General features: G+C 49.3%; 1 protein-coding gene across 2 annotated transcripts; it reads left to right on the top strand.

Moving 5' to 3' along the window:
• The first annotated feature begins 4,072 nt into the window (after window positions 1-4,072).
• TOP1MT (DNA topoisomerase I mitochondrial) lies at window positions 4,073-18,035 on the top strand. Of its 2 annotated transcripts, XM_074889031.1 has the most exons (15): window positions 4,073-4,303; window positions 4,680-4,835; window positions 5,446-5,561; window positions 7,699-7,820; window positions 8,589-8,711; window positions 9,221-9,408; window positions 10,169-10,313; window positions 11,178-11,321; window positions 11,848-12,033; window positions 12,661-12,729; window positions 13,815-13,929; window positions 14,140-14,267; window positions 15,023-15,117; window positions 16,043-16,192; window positions 16,613-18,035. In XM_074889031.1, the coding sequence occupies exons 4-15, from the start codon at window positions 7,755-7,757 to the stop codon at window positions 16,713-16,715; spliced, it is 1,512 nt and encodes a 503-aa protein (XP_074745132.1). In that variant the 5' UTR covers window positions 4,073-4,303; window positions 4,680-4,835; window positions 5,446-5,561; window positions 7,699-7,754; the 3' UTR covers window positions 16,716-18,035. The 2 variants fall into 2 exon arrangements, with proteins under 2 accessions (XP_074745132.1, XP_074745128.1); XM_074889027.1 differs by lacking the exon at window positions 4,680-4,835.
• The last annotated feature ends 1,850 nt before the right edge of the window (window positions 18,036-19,885 follow it).

The raw sequence follows: 19,885 nt of genomic DNA, 5'->3' as shown, positions 1-19,885 counted from the left end.
GCTTGCACAGCCCTGGCTTTTCCTTCTGTATCACTGAGACCATGCTGCACCTTCACTGAGCAGCTTGGCCATGTCCTGGTGTCTTCAGTGACCTTAAAGCTTGCCAAAAATGTTGCAAGTAGAATTTGAGGCCCTGTCCTGGGATTTGAGGGTGGAGAGGGAGGCTCCTGGCCCCATCCAACCTCCCCGAGGATGCTCGAGTCAGCAGGGTGCAATTTCTCAGATGCACATACCTACATAAATAGTGAGGTAGGCGGTGGGGGAATGCTAGTGGGGACAACCAGCCTCCCAAAGCCTGGGAAAAGGGTGTTTCTGTCACCCCATGCTAGATCTGGGCAGAGATAGGAAGCTGAATTCATAAAGCTGTCCCTTAGCAGGCTAATCCTCTCTGTGTCTTAGAGGCAGGGGCTTTCAAGTCCAGTGAGAGGCCTCTAATAAGACTTTCTGGGGAAGGAGCCGATCCCAAAAGGTGGCAGGACTTTGCCTTCTGAGTCATGAATCTGCTGGTGCTCGGCTGCTAATGAGATTGGAGGGGCTGAGCGTGTTTTCCTGGGCCATTTGCCCTGATGAGTTTGTGAGATTGTGTAATGTGTGCTCCAGCTGCCTGGAAAAAGCATCCGTCCCCTGTTTTCTTAGGAACTTGCTGTCTCCATCCCAAACAGACTCAAAGGCTTTCCCGAACCCTGTGTAGCTCTGATGTCCCACAGCCTCGTAATACAGCATCAGCCTAAATGAACTTCTAGAAATGGGACAAAAATCTCCCTTTCCCCTGCAGAAACTATGTCTGTGGGATGTTTTGGTTAAAAGCAGAAATTGTGGCTCTGCTCTCTTTGTGTTCACGTGGATATGCAAGCGACACATCACCACCCTCCTTGGAAGGAGAAACGTGGCTTTGGGGCAGCTGGCCATGCTTCCAAAGTGGCCTTGCTGGGGGGTACCAGGAGTGGGGAGAGGCAGGCAATGGGTCCAACCCATGGGTGCAAGGGCCTGAGCTTAGCTCCAAGCTTGCCTAGCATGGGCTGGAGGAATGGGGCTCTGGTTGCTTTTCACTTTGCTGCCCTGACCTGCTGGTCTCATAAGTGGTTTTTTTTTCCCCTGTGTTTGTGCTCATCACAAGCTGGGGATGTGATGCTCTGCAACCTGGAGGGCGTCTCACTCGGTTAGGAGGTGGCAATGACCCAGCAGGGACAATCCCAAGTTTCCTTGTGTGCAAGGGGACACCATCACCTCAACCCTGTGGAGATGTAGGCTCAACCTACAAGATGTAGGCCTGGTTTAGGCTGTGCTTGCTACTCCCTCATTCATCTCTTGATTTTTTTGGAACATGAGCAACTCGGAGATGAGGTTCCCAAATCCCTGCCTGGTTTGGAGAAACCTGGGAAGAAAGTATTTTTCAGGGGCAGGTTGGTGCTTTATAATGTTTGCAAGTCCCACAGAAATCCTCAAAATTCACCTGACCTCTCTGACCAGGGAAACATTCCTGCATTCCTCATCCATATTGCTGATGGTGGAGGTCATGGATCTGGACACTCCTTGTCCTGCAGCTTTGCCTGAGCTTGTTGCTCAGGTTGCCTCTGGGGACGGAAGTGGGGGAGTCCATCCCCACAGTCCCAGGAGATGTGTCCTATCACAAGATTTCCTCCAGCGTGTCCACGATGCTCACCCTGATGGCATCTCTGTCCTGTTTTCTGATGGTGCTGTCAAACCTTACGAACATCTCCCTTTCTCTAGGCAGACATGTCTCTGGGGATGTTTCCTTGGGGCCTCCCCCATTTGGTCTGGAGACCTTGTGGTCCTGCTCATTTGAGCTGCTTCATCCCGTAAGCTGCAACCTGGGGCCATCCTGTTCCTACGGGGGCTGGTCACTGCTGCTTTGCGCTATCTCTGTTCACCTCAGCACCCAGGGTGCTGTCAGGCTCCAAGGGAAACAAGAGCTTGTTTGGGAGCAATCCCCTAATTTTGCATGTAAGAGGTGGAGGTTGCTGTTCAACAACGCAGTGAGAAGTGGCTTTGCTTTTCTTGTAGGTTGCCATGCAAACCCTGGAGAGCAGAATCCATGGCAGGACAGTGGCTTTTGGCAGCCAAGACTGGAGTTGAGGTAGGAAACCTAGGGGTAGCTGTCATCCCCCAGACATAATCCTTCATGGGGCACATCCTTTAGTGTCTCCTTCATGCACCCGGGCTCTGGGGTAATTCCTTTCCCTTCCCAACTTCAACCTTTCTTCTCTTCTGGCTGTTTTCCACAGGTCCCAAATCCAAATGATGGTGTTTTTGGTGGAGCTGCATCCCCCTCTGGAGAGCCTTGGGCTTTGGAGATGGATGTGGGGCTCACTGCTATGAGTGGGGTTGAGGAGAAGGAGCTGAACCCTCCTGTCCCACAGCAAGAAGGGGATGCCCGAGACCCAAAAAGAAAAAAAGAGAAGAAGCAAAAGCAAAGGAAGCACCAGGAAAAAGGATTGCTGAGAAAAAGAGGGAGGAAGAAGGATGAATTTGAGGAAAGCCCTGGAGATGTGGTGGAGGGCATTAAGGAGGAGGAGGATACTGATCGGGGCAGGAATTGGGCAGGGGGATGGGGCAGAGCCAAGCAAGGGAACAGCAGCCAGGGACAGGGTGACAGGAGGGAAAAGCAAAAGAAGAGGAAAGCAGAGAAGCGCAAGAAGGTGAAAGTGGCGGGAGTGGAGAAGATGGGGAAGAAGAAAAGAAAGAAGGAAAAAATGTTGGAAGAGGAGCAAGAGCTGGAGAAGACAGATGAGGAGGAAAGAGGGAAAGGAGTGGGAGATGAACTGGAGGAAGGAGATGGGGTAGGAAAGGAAAGCCAAGATGGAAAAGGAGTAAAGGAGGAGGAAGAGAAGGTAGATGAGAAAGGGAATGAAAGAAGGGGAGAGATGCAGAGTGTAGAAATTGGGCAGGAGGAAGAGGATAAGGCAGGGAAGGGAGATGTGCTAGGGAAAGAGAAAAAGCAGAAAATCAAGAAGAAAAAGCCAAAGGAGGAAACAAAAGAGAAGATGATGATCAAGGAGAAGAGTGAAGAGGAAGATATCCCACAGAAAACCCAGAAAAGGAAAACTAAGGAAGAAGGAGAAGAAAAGAACAACAAAAAAGCAAAGAGAGAGTTGAAAAAAGAAGAAAAGAAAGAAGAGACAGGAAACAAATGGAAATGGTAAGTGTCCTATGTGCCTTTGGCCTGTGGGCAGGTTCAACAGTAATGCAGTTGGGGTTTTAGTTCTATTTCTTAGGGTAAAACTGTGAAAAATCTTTTTTTATTACTATTTTTAACTGCTCTGCTATATTAAGCCTTGAACTCATCACTCTTGGCAAGAGGAAGGGGGTTGAGAGATAAAGGGAAGTTCTGAATACACAGTAGTATTTGTATAATGGGTTTTTTAATTCTTGTAACGGTATATACAATATGTATTCTTCCTGAAATGGCTTTGTTGGTGCCCAGCCAGGTAAGGGAGATGCTCATGGCTCGTGGAAGGAGATGATTTGCTCAAAAACCCCCTATAATAAAACAGCTTCTAACACAGCGGGGGCTGTAGAGGATATAAAGGGGCTGTATGCTCCCCCCCCCTATTTTCAGCACTTTTTGGATGCTCCAGGCAAGCTTTCTGGCAGGAAAGCATCGCAAAAAGATATGAGTGGGTCTGATGGCTGCTGTACTTTTTCCCGAGGTGGCAGGGAGCAGTGGCTTTAGCCACTTGGTGTCACTGTCTCCCAGAGCACCCCAATATCTGGGGCAGAGAAGGGGGGTTGAGGGGGCTGGATGCTTTGGAGCCTGTTGCAAACCTGGGCTGTGGGAAGCTGTTAGGGTGTTATCCCAGACAGGGGTGCCCATGGGTGCCTAGACCTTTGGGACAGCTCTTGTGGGGCACAGGGTGGCATGAAAAGAGGGACTGTGTGGCTTTTTTGTGAAGTAATTCCTAGTTTGGGGGGCTGGAGCATGGCACAGAAGGGAGAGTCTGGTACGTAACATCAGCTCGATTTGCAGCAGTTTTGCCCCGAAACACGTGCAGGACTACACTTCCCATAAGGCTGCAGTGCCTTGGCACGTGGGCAGTGTCACAACCTGGACTGCGTGGACACAGTGGTGGCTTCTCATGGCGATGCCTTGGGCCCCACCACCGCCATACCCCACTGTTGGGGCAAGATGCTTGGGGTGAGTTGGGCACCCACCAGCCTCGCTGTCTCTGTGGGTGGTCGGTGGCATGTACCGACGTCTCGCCACCTCGGTGCTTGACCGCAGGGTCCGTCACCCTCGGTTCAATCCCATTTGTCTCCGGTCAAGCTCCGGGGGCTGCAGCCGGTGAGTGTGGGCGATGCTCTGCTGGGGATCGCATGGGTCTGGGAGGAGAGACAAAGCCCTCGCAGCACTCCGCATATCACCCATGCGGCTGCCTGTCTCTGAGAAGCTTTCTCTCAAGTTTTCTGTAGCTTGTTGGTTTTCCTTTAATACCTTTTTTCTATGTTTTCCTGGCCCAACGTGCATTTTGATGCGATTGATTTATTCCACCCCACTTCCCGTGTGGAGGAGAAAGGTCAAAAATACTTCCGGGGCACTGCTGAGCAAGGAAAACTAGAGTGTTTGTTTTTGTTGTTTGTTGTTTGTTTTGTTTTTTTTTTTTTTTTTTCCGGGGTGGAATCTTGTTGTGTTTTCCCAGCAATCCTTGTTTTTTTTCCAGAGATGCTGGGGTTAAGGGACCAGTGCCAGCCTGGCTGGCGCTGAGCGGCAGCATGCAGATCCCATGCGCTGCTCTCAGCAACGCTCTTCCAGCAGACTTCTTCCTCTGCCCCTGACCTGGGTTATCTCTTTTAATGCTATCTTCCTGATCTTCAGGGTGGGTGTTTTGACTTTTTTTTTTACTTTAAATTTTTTAAAAAAACTTAATTTCATAGCTAAGGCTTGCAGTGACTTTAAAATCCTGGAGGGGGGAGAAGTGCATTAAGATCTCATTTGCATTAAAATCATAGATATAAGTAATCATGAATGTTGTGTGTTGCCTGTGTGCATATGCACGTGAACCTCTGAGCCTCTTTTTTTTTTTTGGGTGCCCTTTAAAAAAAAGGAAGCAGTGAGGGCTGGAGAGGGAAGGGGAGGGTGTATTTCAGTGCTTGCAGCCCCTTCTGTGCCAACTTTGTGGCTCAGCAGTGGGGTCTCTCTGCCTGTGCCCATGAGTTTGATCCATTCCTTCCCTCTCCCCCTGTGTCCCTCCATGTCACCGCAACAAGTGTGTCCCCTTCCTCAAGACACCTTTCCCTGCGTTGCATTGCAGTCTTCCTTGTTTCAAAGAATGGGGAAACTGAGGCAGTAGTGGAGATAACAGGATTTTATCTGCATTTTGTGGCAACGGTCACTGGTCACAGAGTATCTTCCCAGGGTGACCTTGGGAGAAGGTTTCAGACCCCAGGGCTGGGATGCTCTCACAGGTCCCTGTGCATCTGTCCCAGGTGGGAAGAGGAGAAGAAAGAAGATGGGGTGAAGTGGACCCAGCTGGAGCACCGAGGACCCTACTTCGCCCCCCTCTATGAGCCACTGCCTGATGATGTGCAGTTTTATTACGATGGTAAGTCAGCTTTGTGATGGGATGTGGGGCCTGTGGGGGTGTCCTCTGCCTGGCCAAAGAACTGGTATCTTCTCTTGTATGGAGGGGGAAGTATTGCAGACCACAAATTATTAAAGGGCTTAAATATTCCATTGGATAAAGCCTGAACCCTGGGTTAAAGCTGGAGCGTCTTGCACATGGAGTTACAGGGTTATTGGGGAGCTAATGAGCCCCTGATGATTGCAGGGTGCTTCATGCATTCCCTCCCATGAGGAGCACCCTGAGCAGGGTGAGGGCTCCTGTGTGGCTGCCTGCAGCTGGTTTTAGGGTGCTGTAATGCAACCATGTGTGGAGCTGGGATTTGCACGTCTGCTCACAGCCTCTCCTGGCTGCAGGACATGCAGTGGTGGGGCCGGACCCTAAGTTTCTTGAGGGGAAGCAATGCGTGCCTGAAATCCTTGTGTACCTCTTCTGAAGATGGACTGGAGGAAAGCAAAAATTTACTTATTAAGATGCCTTTTGGGTTTGAGCTTTAAGTCAGCTCATGCATGGTTTCTCCTCAAGCTGGGAAAATGTGGTTGTGCTTTTGAGAGCTGCAGTTTGCCTGTTCGATGGCCTCAGTGACTGACACATCACTAGCCCATCAAGATGTTGCAGGGCTTGGCTGGGCTGCTCCAAGCTCCTGGTCATGGCTTCTGATGTTGTCCTCAGGGCCACCACACATCGTCTTACAGCAACTCAGTGCATCAGTGAAGGGTTGAGATTGACAGGACAGGTCCAGGTCTCTGCTGTACTCCTTGGTTTCCTACCATACCTGCTGGGCTGTCTCCTCCCTGCTCTCAGCTTCAGCCTTGAACTGTTTTCTGACAGATCAAGGAAAGGAGGCAACAAGAACCTTGGGGCTTGACCAAGTGATGCTGGAGATGGGAGGGAACTGCAGTCCTATGGGATCTTGGTCTTCCTCAGCCCCCTCAGTGGGGCTTCCTATATGTAGTTTTTTTTTTTTACAGTAGAAAAAAAAAGGCCGATTTGGGGAAATGAGGTGTCTGTCAAAGCTGTCACCAGAGGGCACTGCTGGGACTTCAATGGGGCTGTCGGATAACTTTTTTTGTCTCTGTGAGGAAAAGCCCTGGCAGCTGTATGTAGTCCTGCGTAGGGTTTGGACCTTCTCTGTGGCCTCTGAGCCGCTGGAGACCCATCTGCATGTTGTGTGCATCTAGGCTGGTGCTTTCGGCTTGGGATCTTGGGTGATGTTGCCCTGTTTGCTAAAAGGTGTCACCATTCCTGGATGAAAGAGTTTGTTGTGGACAGGCATCAACCCCAAGTAGGAAGGGACCATGACTAGGCAGGCTAGTGTATGTAGGTTGTCACGGCACTGCTATAAGGCTGTGACCCACCATGCCCTGCAGCACAGGTGGGGGTCAGGAACCCCAAAAAACAGTGTCTGGTGCAGGTAGAATTAAACCATCCATTGGAGCTCTGCAGGGTGCTTTTCCTGCAGCCTGCCTGGGAAAGCTATTTCAAAGCATTGGCTTCCTAAGAAGAGCCAAGATGTTCCTTGGATTCATTAGACTTCATTGCTCAAGCCAAAGAGCTCAGGGGAGGACAGAGGCTTTGCCACCTCCAAGAAATGATCCAAGATCCACTGGACAAACATGAGAGGCTCTTGCATCTGTATCTGTTGCACAAATCTCAGCTTTAGGCTTCCCATGATTGCTCCATCTGTGTGGGAAAGTAGTTGAGATAAAACCTCTCCAAGTGGGATTCTGGCTGTGATCATGGTCAGAAAGCAAACCTTTCTGTGTCGTCCTGTGGAGCCATTAATTTGAGACTCATCATGGTAGAGTGGCTGCTGAAAGTCCTGTGGCTCAGTGACCTTAACATAAATCAAGTTTTCCACTCTCCTGGAAAAGAAAATGAAGTGTGTGATTGCAGATGGGCTGTGACAGCATCCTGGTGTGCCACATGCTCTGGGTATTGATCCACAGATGAGGCTGTGCCTGGTGCAGGGGGGTGCCAAAGTGTTGCCAATGTCTGATCTTAACCCTGGTCCTTGTTTCGGCACTGTGGTGAGCATGGGGACTCGCCAAACAACTGCCTGGGGCTGCGGGGTTGGGCTGTTCCTGTAACTGATGCTAAAGGTCCCCTCCCTTCCTAGGTAAACCCCTGAAGCTGAGCCTGGCCACGGAGGAAATTGCCACCTTCTATGCTAAAATGCTTGATCACGAATACACGACCAAGGAGGTCTTCCAGAACAACTTCTTCAATGACTGGAGGAAGGTACCTTCCTGTGAGGGCTTCCTTGCTGTCTGTCCTCAACATCAAACACTCAGCATGAAAGCTGTCGTCCCCAGCTGCGGTGTGGGATGGAGGGGATGAGGGATTTTTTTGTGTCCTTTATTTATAAACATATAATTATGATATTCTAAATTCTATGATTATTTTTCTTGCCTCCTGCGAGTTTGGGCTGGGGCTTGCTGTCTGCAACATCCTTGAGGTTGACACTTGTGCTCTCGCTGACTTTAGCGATGCTACCTAAGAAAGCAGGTGCTGGGTCTTGCAAACAGCTTCACAAATCGTTTGGGGCATGCGTCCCTCTGAAGGATTAACCTCATGCTCCCACAGCACCACCACTCTCTCCCCAAATAAAAGCAAGACCCCTACTAGGGCAAGTTTATGTGCCCCCCGAATACCTTTGGTGCTGCTTCTGCAGTCCCTGTGGGCTGCTTGCAGGCATGCTTGGGAACCACTTGCTTCCACAGCAGAGGTTAGAGGTTGCTTCACCCCAGAGCTGGCTGCTTTTTGCTTCTCTGTGGGTGCAGGCTCAGGTGTCCAGAGGCAGCCTGGCCTCCTGCTATGGCAGCTTTGTCTGCCCTTGGGTGGCTGTGGCTAGGATAGCTGGGGTGGCTGCTTCCTTCTGATTTTTCTAAAGAACTGGCATGTGGGTGTCTATTTCCTTTTCTGTGAAGGAGAGGCATAAGGCAGCAGCCCTGTGAAGAGCCAGTTTTGCCTCCTGGCTTTACCCAGCCCCTCTCATCTCTTCCTCAGGAGATGACCTCAGATGAACAGAAGATAATCAAGGACCTGGACAAATGTGACTTCAGAGAGATCCACAAGTACTTTGTGGACAAAAGTGAGGCACGGAAAGCACTCTCCAAAGAGGAGAAGCAGGTGAGGACTGTTTCTTGTGACATCTGGGACTGGCTGATATGTTTTGGGACCAGCTTGGGGTATTTTGGCTCCTGCTTTTCTCCTTTTCTGGTGTTATGCCCTTACCTGGGACCTCTTTGGACCAACTTTGTCTCCATGACCATCACACCCTCTTCATTAAGTTGATCTGCAGATGCTGCATGTTTCATGGCTTTGCAGGTACCAGTCATCCTCGGACCATAGTTTGGGGTCCTGCCCTGTCCAGAGGATGGAGGACCTTGCTAAGGGACTGGTGGCGCACAGGTTGTTCCATCAGCATGTCATGCTGGGACAGCATCACTGTGAGGGTTTGCAAAGTGGACGGAGATGAGCCATCAGTTGGGAGTGGACTTGGATCCATGCTCATCTCTTCCTCCAACCCTTTGAGCTCTGCCTTTCCAGCCTTGTTTTCCCCAGGAAAAGGAATGTAGTGAGGGCAGGCATGAGTCTTAGGGGTTTGGTTTCATCCTGTGGGATGGTGCTTGTTTCAGAAACTGAAGGAAGAGGCAGATAAGATCCAGGAGGAATATGGGTACTGCATCCTTGATGGGCACCGGGAGAAGATAGGCAACTTCAAAACTGAGCCGCCAGGGCTTTTCCGTGGCCGTGGTGACCACCCCAAAATGGGCATGCTGAAGAGGAGGATCATGCCGGAGGATGTTGTCATCAACTGCAGCAAGTGAGTTGCCATGGGAAGAGCTGAACTCATGGGGCTGCTTTTGGGACTGGGACAAACAGCACATCTCTGCTGCTTGGAGCTGCCATGGGGTTTTGTTATCTTCTACAATCACTGCTTTGCACACCCTGAGGTTTGAACTCACTGGAGCCCTTTTACTGCCTCCTGGTCACCTCCAGATGTCTGCTTTGTGTTTAGATCTGACTTTTAGTTTTTCTGTGGATGTGCAGTGGCCTGGAAGCTGGTCAGCAGCTCCCATCTGTCACTCGCACCCACGCTGTTCACCTGACATTGACTACAAACACTGCAGTGCTCCTATGACCCCTCTGAAGAAGGGACATCTCTGTATTCCTCCTCCTGTTCTCCTTCCAAATGAGCTATTTCTCCTCATTTTATGGGTACCTCATGCTGGCTGGAAGCATCAGGAGGAGGAAGCGTCATCCCTGGAGGGAGGAAAAGCAGTGATTGGGGTAAGACTGTTTGACCTCCAAGTTACATGAGTTGGATTGGTCTTACACTACCCATATGAAGACATTTTGGGCTTGATTCAAAAACCCCCACCAGCCCAGGAAGTTCTCCCATTGTCCCAAGCATCCAAAGGATAAAGAGCTGATCATGTTGTGGAGCAATTTGGGGTGGGCTGTACGTTTTCTGTAAGTTATGCTCCAATGTGTTGGCTATCCTTGGCTCACTGTGAAGAAGCAGTAGAGCTGATGACTGGTTTCTTCATGGTCTGAGGGCTGTAACCCTGCTCTGCCCACAGGGACTCCAAGATCCCTGAGCCGCCAGAAGGGCACAAGTGGAAGGAGGTGCGCTTCGACAACACAGTTACCTGGCTGGCCTCGTGGACAGAAAACATCCAGAACACTTTGAAGTACATCATGCTGAACCCCAGCTCCAAGCTGAAGGTTAGAGTGATGCTGTTGTTCAGGCAGAGCTGTTGCCTTTGGGCCCCTGGCTTTTTGCCAGGTGGAAAGATCAGGGGAAAGCAGAGATATGGCACATCAGCAAAAATATACTTTTCCCCCCCACACTCCCCCCCAAAAAAGGGTGTAAAAATTAATTGGTGTGCCATTGAATGGTGAGGAGAAAAGGACAGAGATGAGTATTAAACATTAAACCTATTCGAGGGGATGGATTGGTACTGTTAGAGCCATCCCTGTGCTGTGCTGGTCATGTGTGTCCAGGGAGGGCTGTTGAAAGCCAGGCAGGGGCTGAGAGGTCCTGCAGGGACCAGAGTCTGTGGGGTTGAATTAATTTATGCCAGTAAATGAAGGGTTAGGGAGGGGTGGGATCACCATCTGTAGTGCCATAGGAGGGAGGGAGTGAACACTGTGGGGAGGGAAGAGTGATTTAAAGCTGTTTCCAGTCCTCAAAGCAAATAAGGAAATTGTGTAAGTTGGGCACAACTGAGCAAGCGTGTTGTGTCAGTCCACGTTGGTGGTGGCCAAGAGCCTGTGGCCATGTAGTACTTGACCACTTGGTTCCTCACTGGCTGTGTGCTGGCTGCTAGCTGGTGGAGGACACCTCCAAACCATGAGCAGCTCAGACTTGGCCAGAACCCCAGGTCCAGCACAGCCAGGAGAAGGCACAGAAGCCCTAGATGAGCTGTTTCTGCTCTGATTTTTTTACTCTTCGTGGATTTTTCTCAAGAAAACGATGTGGTTTAAGCAGCATTTAGATGCTGGAGGTGTTCTCAGAACAGGGCTTGACTGGTAGGGGTGGAAGGAAGATGGGGCACTGGGTGAAAATGTCTCAGACTCTCTTTCCAGGGGGAGAAGGATTGGCAGAAATACGAGGTAGCCCGGCGTTTAAAGGGTGTTGTCCACAAAATCCGTGCTCAGTACCGAGCCGACTGGAAGTCCAAGGAGATGAAGAAGCGGCAAAGAGCAGTGGCCCTCTATTTCATTGATAAGGTATCTGCAGCCTCACCCTGGCTGCTGGGTCCCCAGTCCCTGTTGAGGTTTGGGCTTAGCTTACCTGATCTACCCAGCCTGTAGGTTTTTTTGGTGTCTGTTGGTTGTACTAGCCAGGGTTGCTCCTCATGAGGTATCTGGCAATGATCATGGAGGATGGTGACTCCTACCATCTGCTGTCACTTGTGTGAGGACACAGTTGTGTGGCAGTGCAGGAGCTGTACTGTCCTTCCTGGGCTTTATCTGCATGTGTGTATCTGTGTGGTGGCAAAGACCCCACTGGGGAGCTGGATAACTTTACTCTGGGGGGATATTCTAGGGTTTCCTAGAGCACTGCGATAATCTGCTGGAGGCAATCACTGCTTGGTTTCCACCAGAGTCCCTGCAGCCATTCAGTGAGGCACTGTCCTGAGAAAGCTCCTTTTTTTTTTTTTTTTCCTTGCCCCTGGTGTCCACATCCACTTTAATAACCTTGGAAAGGGGAATTGAGGTGGACTGGGATGGATGACTTGCTGTCTCCTTCCAGCTGGCCCTGCGAGCTGGCAATGAGAAGGAGGAAGGGGAGACTGCGGACACGGTTGGCTGCTGCTCCCTGCGTGTGGAGCACATCAGACTGCACCCCGAACTGGATGGGCAGGAGCATGTGGTGGAGTTTGATTTCCTTGGGAAAGACTCGATCCGTTACTACAACAAAGTGTCAGTGGAGAAGATGGTGAGTGGGGCAGAAATGGAGGCAGCGGCCTGTATGGCGATTGGGTGCAGGGTTGGTTGGGTGGCTCCGTTTGTTCAGTGGTTATCAGTCTCAAATCTGCATCTGAAACCTGTTGCAAAGATGCCTCCTGAGCTTTAACACCACAGTGGCAGCACACTCATGAGATGCAACAGTGCTGGGTGATGAGGACACACATGCTGACCCTGGAGCAGGAGGAGGAACTTTGGGGTAGGGATTTCAAGGTTGTTCTAGTCCATGAACTGTGAGAGAGAAGTCTTTCCTCCTGCTTGGAACATCCTCAGTTGACAGGTGGGCATTAGGACTTGAACTGTCCTCACTGATATTTTATTTTTTGCTTTGCCCATGGGATAAATGATTTATGGGATAAATTACTTTAATGGTGTTTGTGGGGAAACTGGAGTGCCAGGGATAGCAGAGATCTGGGAAAATGGCCTGTGACTTTGAGGTCCCAGTGGCAGCCCTTGAAGTTGAGAAGGTGGGTGGTGTGGTAGGTTGTGTACTACACAGGTCTGAATCTGGATGAGGAAGCTGATGGAGATGAGGGAGATGTCTGGGAGAAATTTGCATCTTGTCCTTGACCAGGGCCATCCTTTCCTCCTCTTCTAGGTGTTCAAGAACCTGCAGCTCTTCATGAAAAACAAGGACCCATCAGATGACCTCTTTGACAGGCTCAATGTGAGTTGTCACCTCTAAACTTTTGAAACAGCACTGATGGCCCAGAGGGAGCAGCAACAAACCCATGACACCCTTGTCCAGCCTTCAGGCTCCCAGGCTGTGGTGCTGCATCAGTGTCATCCCTTACCCTGGTTTTAACTCTCTCCTCTCCAGAGACACCACTGTAACAGTTTGAACACCCTGTAGGGATGCTGTGATACTTCTTGTTGTCCTCTTCCTGCACGGGTAGCATCTCTGCTTCTCTGGATGTAGGCTTAGCTACCTGCCTGGACCCATGAGTAACCTGTGTCCCTGCTAAGGATGTGGCTTCCTGCTCCTTCCCTCCTCTAACTCATCTGCTTGGGCTTTTTTTAGCCTGGGAAGGCCTGCCCACGAACATGTTGCTTGAGGCATTGCTGGAGGTGTCAAACCTCAGCTGTTTGACGCTTTCGCACCTCGCCTGGGCTTGGCAGAAGTATGAGAGCCTGCTGAAACACGAGGGTGCTGGAGAGATGTGCTGCAGCCTTCCCTCTTGAGCTACTCCCCTGTAAAAACCTTCTGCCTCCTCTTCCTCAGTATGGGATATGGGGTGCTGTCACACATGCTCCCCCTCTGCCTGCATCCCCTACAAAGCCACTTGCCCATCCTTCCTCTGAAGAGGCTGCTTCTCTCTGGTTATATAAGATTTATCTGTCATAGGCTTTCTTGGTAAATGTAAGGCTTCCTCCAAACACTGGATGACTCTTCTTAGCATCTTCTGTGTCCACTCCAACTGCAGGCTTACATACTCTGTAAAACAGGTATCAGATGTGATACATGTGAGATGTGATATTGGATGCAAAATGTATCCTCTTGGACATAGGCGGGCAGAAATTGTTGACTTCCAGATAAATTCTTTGTGGATTTAGGTGGAATTTGTTCCAGTTTTTGGTAGATGAGGGCATGATCCACCAAATAGATCTGCAAGCTACACAAGATTATTTTTTTTAATACCTAATCTGGTTGCTTAGGTAGAAGATGGTCTGAAGAGCAAGTGATTTATTGTCCTGGCTTGTGCTTGTTCTCTTCCTTTTCCCCCTCACTTTGTCCTACCTTCCTTCCTCCAGACATCCATCTTGAACAGACACCTCCAGAGTCTGATGGATGGTTTGAGTGCCAAAGTGTTCAGGACGTACAATGCCTCCATCACCCTGCAGGAGCAGCTCAAGGCACTCACTAACTGTGAGTTACTAACAGGGTTCGTGGTATCGCCAGCTGCATTGTGTGGCCAGTGGGCTCAGCGATGTCCATCACCGATTTCCTCAACCAGTATTGCTCTCCCCTGAGAAAGGATGGGAAAGGCAAAGAACGTCCTTGCTGTTGTTCTGGTCTGTTCCCTGCCTTTCCTACCTTCCAGAAAGGAGACTTAATGATGTTTCTATTTATTTCCAGCTGAAGACAATGTTGCGGGAAAGCTCCTCTCCTACAACCGAGCTAACCGAGCTGTGGCCATCCTGTGCAATCATCAGAGGTCTACACCGAAAACCTTTGAGAAGTCAATGCAGAACCTCCAGGCCAAGGTGAGACCGACTAAACTGAGAGTCCCCAGACCTGATCTCGCCTCTGATCTTTTTTGGGGGGATGGGGAGAAGGAGGGTGAATAACCTGATGCCTATAGAGATCGCATTGATCAAGCATGGCAGGGAAAGAACCAGGAATAGTGTTTTTTTTAATTGGTGCAGAGACATCAGCAACCCAGAGGTGAAGAGTGATGGGCTAAGATCAAATGCTGGATGAATCACACTTGTCATAGTTTGGTTTTGTTTTTTGGTGGTTTTTTTTTTCATCACTTGGTGACTTCAAACCAAGCTGGGTGCTCTTGTGATGGTACAGGTTTGACATGGTTGGCTTGGGACCAGGGAAATTGATTTTCCTGTATGGCTGCTCACAGGAGGACAGGCTGAAATTCCATGGATCTGCTATGGAAGTGCCTCAAACTACCACTTTTAATTGTCCTCAGCTTTTGTTCACATTCTACTGGTGAGCTTGGGAACTTGCAGAGGGCTCCAGTGCTGTCATGAGCCAGTCAGTCTCAGGCAGTTTCACAAGATGAACAGATAAGAGCTGCAAGTGTTTCTGGCATCTGTGCTGTGAGGATCTTTTGCAAGATGCTAAGAAATGCTTGAGCTCAGCAGGTGCTTCAGGGACAAGTTGTTGGGGATGGAGTAGGGCTGGTAAGAAATTGAAGAGTGGTGTGGCAAACGAAAGGGAAAGAGGGAGGCAGCTGAAACAGGGAGGACAGGAGCACAAGTTGACTTTGTATTTACCTTCACAGATCGATGCCAAGAAGCAACAGGTGGAAGAAGCCCAGGAAGAGCTGAAAAAAGCTGAAGATGAGTTTGAAGACACAAAAGATGCCAAAGCAGAAGCGTGAGTGACTCTTGCTTATGATCCTCTTTTGCAGAGGGCCTGCAGATGGGGATGGTGCAGTCCAACAGCCTATGTGCAGCTCATCAGAACAGAAATGCGGGTATTGGGTGCCTCTTGTCCCATGGCAGCCTGGCAGATGGGTGGAGGTCTTGTGTATGGTTCCTTGCAACGGAAGGATAGCAAAAAGCTCATCTGGGAGGATTTCTTTGTGATAGGGCACACCTCACTAAATACTGAGACTTCAACCCAAGCTGCTGGATGGAAATCATCCTACAAATGCCATGGTGTAAAGGATGCTTAGCTTGAGGTTGAAGCTGGCAACGCACAGACTGACCTTGATGCATGTTTGCCTTGTGGGGTGGATCTTGAGTGATGGATTGTGCTGATCTCTTCAGTAGTCATTGTATGGGGTCTGTCCAAATTTGCTCCCTGTTCCCAGAGCCCAAATGTGACTTAATGTCCAGAGACGAGAGAAGGCTGAAAAAGAGAAACAAGGGTTGTATTTTAAGTTTTACTCTGGGGTTTCTTGTGTTCTGCTTATGGCTTGTGTTGCCGAGATGCAGAGGAGGCTGTCAGAGATGGTCATTGTTCATGGAGCCTGGATTTGAGGAGGTGGTCTCTACTGGGTGCTGGCTTTTGTGCTTGCTCCACTTTGGTAATAATAATTCTATTTTTAAAAGTGTCTTATGAGGCCAATGTACTTGGGAAATGGGTTAGTGCTTAATGGCGTCTTCCACTTTGCCATTCTGGAGTATTTATAAGGCTTGAGCCTACAGGATTTAAAGTGAGTGTAGAGGCTGCTTTGCGCGGAAGCTTGTTGACTTCCCATTGCGCTCCCAGGCTGCCGCGGACTGCTCTGTATTTTACCTCTGCTGCTTCTTCCCCTTTAATATGCTGTCTGTGTTGCTCTTCCTTCTACCCTCAGCAATGTGGAGAAGAAAAAGAAGCTGTTGAAGCGACTGGAAGAGCAGCTGGACAAGCTGAATGTCCAGGCCACAGATAAGGAGGAGAACAAGCAGATAGCTCTGGGCACATCCAAGCTGAATTACCTGGACCCCAGGATTAGCATAGCTTGGTAAGTCTTGGGCATGCTATGGGGAAAATGTTCCTTTAGAGACATGCAGATCACCTAGCACTGCCTGGGGAGGGGCATAAACATGTGCCTGAGTCTTTGGAGGAAAGGAATAAACTTTGTTTCCACCCAGAGAAACCTGTCCAAACCCTGGAGGTGTTGGGGGAGGCCAGTAAAATCTAAATCTAAGGCTTCCCTTGCTGCAAATAACTGTTTGCAGGATGTTCCTTCTGGGTTTAGAGCAGGAAGGGGTCACTTTGCATGTCTTTATTGGCAGTGGCACAAAGTTAATTTCCTAAGGAGCTTGGGGCTAAGGAGTTTGCATGGGTGAAAGATGCTGTACCCTGAGCAGAGAGGACTGCTGTGGTGGGAGCAGAGTATGATCGGTAGCACATCCCCACTGCTCTCCTGTGGTCTGTACAGGTGCAAGAAGTTCGGCGTGCCCATCGAGAAGATCTATAACAAGACACAGAGGGAGAAGTTTGCCTGGGCAATCGACATGGCCGATGAGGACTTTGAATTCTGAGACAGTGCCTCTTATGTTACATCGTGCTTGTTTGGTGCTATTGGAAAGCTTTCTTTTACGTGCTGCTGCAGTCATTGCAGGGGTGGGGCTGGGGGTTGTCTAATGAAAGTCTGATACAGGCATTTTGTGCTTCTTGTATATAAAGAAAACACCGGGTTTCTAGTTGAAACAGGTATTGCTGACTTGTGACACTCATCCTGACTGCAGTGACTTTGAAGTGAACTTCTAATTCCTCTTCAGAGTTCCTGAGTGCTTTGGATCTTTTCCTCTTCCGGAGTCTAGGAAGAAGATTGAATGAGAGCCTTAATTGTGCTGATTAAACAAGATTAGATCTAATCCCATCTCCTTGATGGAGTGGAGCTGTGCTGCCCTTTTCAGACTTTCTGAAATGGCTTGGTGGGGAAACGCAAGGCAATGACGGCACCAAAACAGGCAGCTGCAGTATAAGACCTGGGCTTGGATCAGGGGTGTGCTGGGAGGCAAGTAAAAAACTCAGGGTTTTACCTGTCAGGGTATTTTGTGCTCTCTTTACCTCCAAGAGAGGAGAAAATTGTGCAATTGCACAAACATAATCAAAATGGAAAAATGTTGTGGGAGGGAGTGGATGACATGGCAGGAGGAGGAGGGAGGGGATGATGCTGGATTAAAGAGCAGGTTTCACATTGAAGGGATGAAATTCACTTTGGCATGAGGTTCTTTAATCACTCCTATGTGGTTAAACCTTGATCTGAGAGATGACATCTCATTTGGGGCCATGTTTTCCTTTCCCTACTTGCTTCAGCTGGCTCTAGCTCAGCTCACTATCTATAGCAGAAACTAAACTGTCCAGCCCCAGATTTAGCACTGGGAAAGGATGGTGCTGGTGGTGGGGCTGGGCCAGAATATTGTGGGATGTGAGTGTGCTGGGGGGTGGTACCAACCTTGCTGGAGCTGTGCCTGTGTGGGAGGACAGCTTCGTCATCAGGCTGCATCCTTGCTGGTCTGCTCCCGCTGGGCATGGAGCAGGCAGGGATGGCTGGTATAAACTGTTGCCTAATCTGCTGCTTTCCAGAGGGAGGGGGAAAAAGAAAAGTGATATCAGTATGTACCTGGCAAACAGTTAACCTACATACCAGTGAATCTCAGGTGTAAGCAAGCTGTTACATTGGCAGCAAAGCCTTCTGGCATCTTAGGGTTGATGTTCAGGTTGCTACAGTCCAGAGCTCTTGGTGCTTCCCATGTGTTCATTTACAGCCACTTGTTCTTGTGTTTAAACTACATTTTGGTTGGAAGTTGGGTACTTGAAACGCATTTCATTAAAACTGGAAGTGATTTTTCTGAGATCGCTGACTGGAGGCTTTTTGCAACTCATCCAGGATGTGGTTCTGCTATGAGCTGATGGGCAGAGGTCTGAGCCAGGGCTCAGTCTCTATAATGGGGTCTGTGTATGCTCAGCTGTCTGCAGGGGATCAGGTTTGTTAGGCAATCCTTTGCCTTCAAGCAAGGAGTCTGCTTGCAGATCTCAAAAACCATTTGTGCTTGGTCCCTAAGGGCCTGTATGCAAAACTGAGCCACCAAAATTGAATTGCTACATGATAGCAGAGTCATGACAAATGTAAGGGGAAATGTACAGGTGAAGCCAATGCAGTTTTATCTCACATCCGCACTGGGGTGTGCTCTACCACTTGGCTGAGATGTGGCAGCTTAGGAAACTTTAACTGGACTGTTCCTGCAAGCCCCAAGAGCTCATGTTGGTTTTAATGAGGCAACTGACTCCTAAACCAGGGATCTAAATCAATCTGAATGGTGGCAAATTTGTTTTTCTGGCAAAGGTAGACCAGTTATCAGCTGCACAAGCAACAGGCAGGAGCTGCCAAGCATGCCTTGACCCCTGTGTTGGATTTGTAGCTGTGAAACAAAGGGAACCAGTCTGGTCCCAGTGGATGGAGATGTTTTTCTGCCCACCCCGCTAAATGCTTTCTGGCTTTCAAAAGAGGTGAAAGTGAGTATTTGCCACTAACTGTGGTGGAAAGTTTGTTCCATCCCAAATAAGGGAGTAATTCTAGCCAAGCCCCTAGTGAAACAGTGCTCCTGTCTTCCTGTAGCAGCAAAAAGGAGCAAGATGCAATTGGATGAACACTATTGGTGTTTTCATTAAACCAATAGATTTCTTTTTTTAAGTATTTCCTGGAGGAAAAAGTCTCAAGCACCATGTAAGAGACAGATGCTGCATTAGTAAGAGCAGCTGCAGCAGTTTGAACAGCTGCTGGGGGAGCAGTGGAAAATCACCCCAGAAAGCAAATTCTACTGCAGCTTTGGGGGGAAATGAGTAATTTGGTCTTTGGCCTGTTTTCCATCAGTGCTGTGATCCTCTGATGGGTTAATGGGGGGAAAGACTGGTCAATTGCTGTCCCACAGGGTCCTTCCCATCCTCACCCTGTTTTTGCTGAGGCAGTGTATCCACAAAGTAAGTGCTTGGTGATATTTCATGCTTACAGGGCTGTGCTTTCCTCAATAGCTCTGCTGTCTCTATTGAAGCATCCTGCTTCTCTCCAAAAGGCCATGCTTGGAGCAAAGTTGAGGTGGTTCAACTCCAGTCAGAGCTCAGCTAATGAGGCTGGAGGTCTTGTGTTTGCCTCTTGTGCTGCAGCAGATGAGGAGGGCCAGGCTGGCAGATGGGCTCTGTGCAATACTGAAGGACTCATTGGCCATGCTTAGGATGTCAGGGCTGCAAAGACCTGCCAGTGTCAGCTAAATAGTAAATATTGGCTATTCTACAGGAGCTTAAATGAAGCATCCTTTCCCCAAAGGGTGTGTTGCCCTGTAAACCAGTTCTATAGGGCTTGACCATTTCTGTCAAAAAGCTCAGCAAAGCCAAGATTGGAAATCCAAGTGCATGGGAGGTATGAAGCAAAAGCAAGGTGGAGAGTTCATTTGCCAAGTATCAAATAACCCATACCAGGGTGAGTAACACAATGTGTTAAGCTTCAGAGAGGCTGATAAGTCTGGGGAGTGTTGTCCTGGCCCTTAGCCATAAGCAAGTGAGATACAGGTTGGAGATACAGTTTGGAGAAGCTGAGCTACTCACCATTAACATCACAGGGGCACAAAACAGCAGTCTGGCCTAATGCCCAATCTGACAGGGATTTTTCCACTGTTCAGGACCCTGTGGAGCAGGATCATGCCCCCAT

Source organism: Strix uralensis, chromosome 1, assembly GCF_047716275.1.
Source record: "Strix uralensis isolate ZFMK-TIS-50842 chromosome 1, bStrUra1, whole genome shotgun sequence".
Lineage (NCBI taxonomy): Eukaryota > Metazoa > Chordata > Aves > Strigiformes > Strigidae > Strix > Strix uralensis.
Note: the sequence above shows the minus strand (reverse complement) of the source record. Positions and strands in the feature narration are given on the sequence as shown.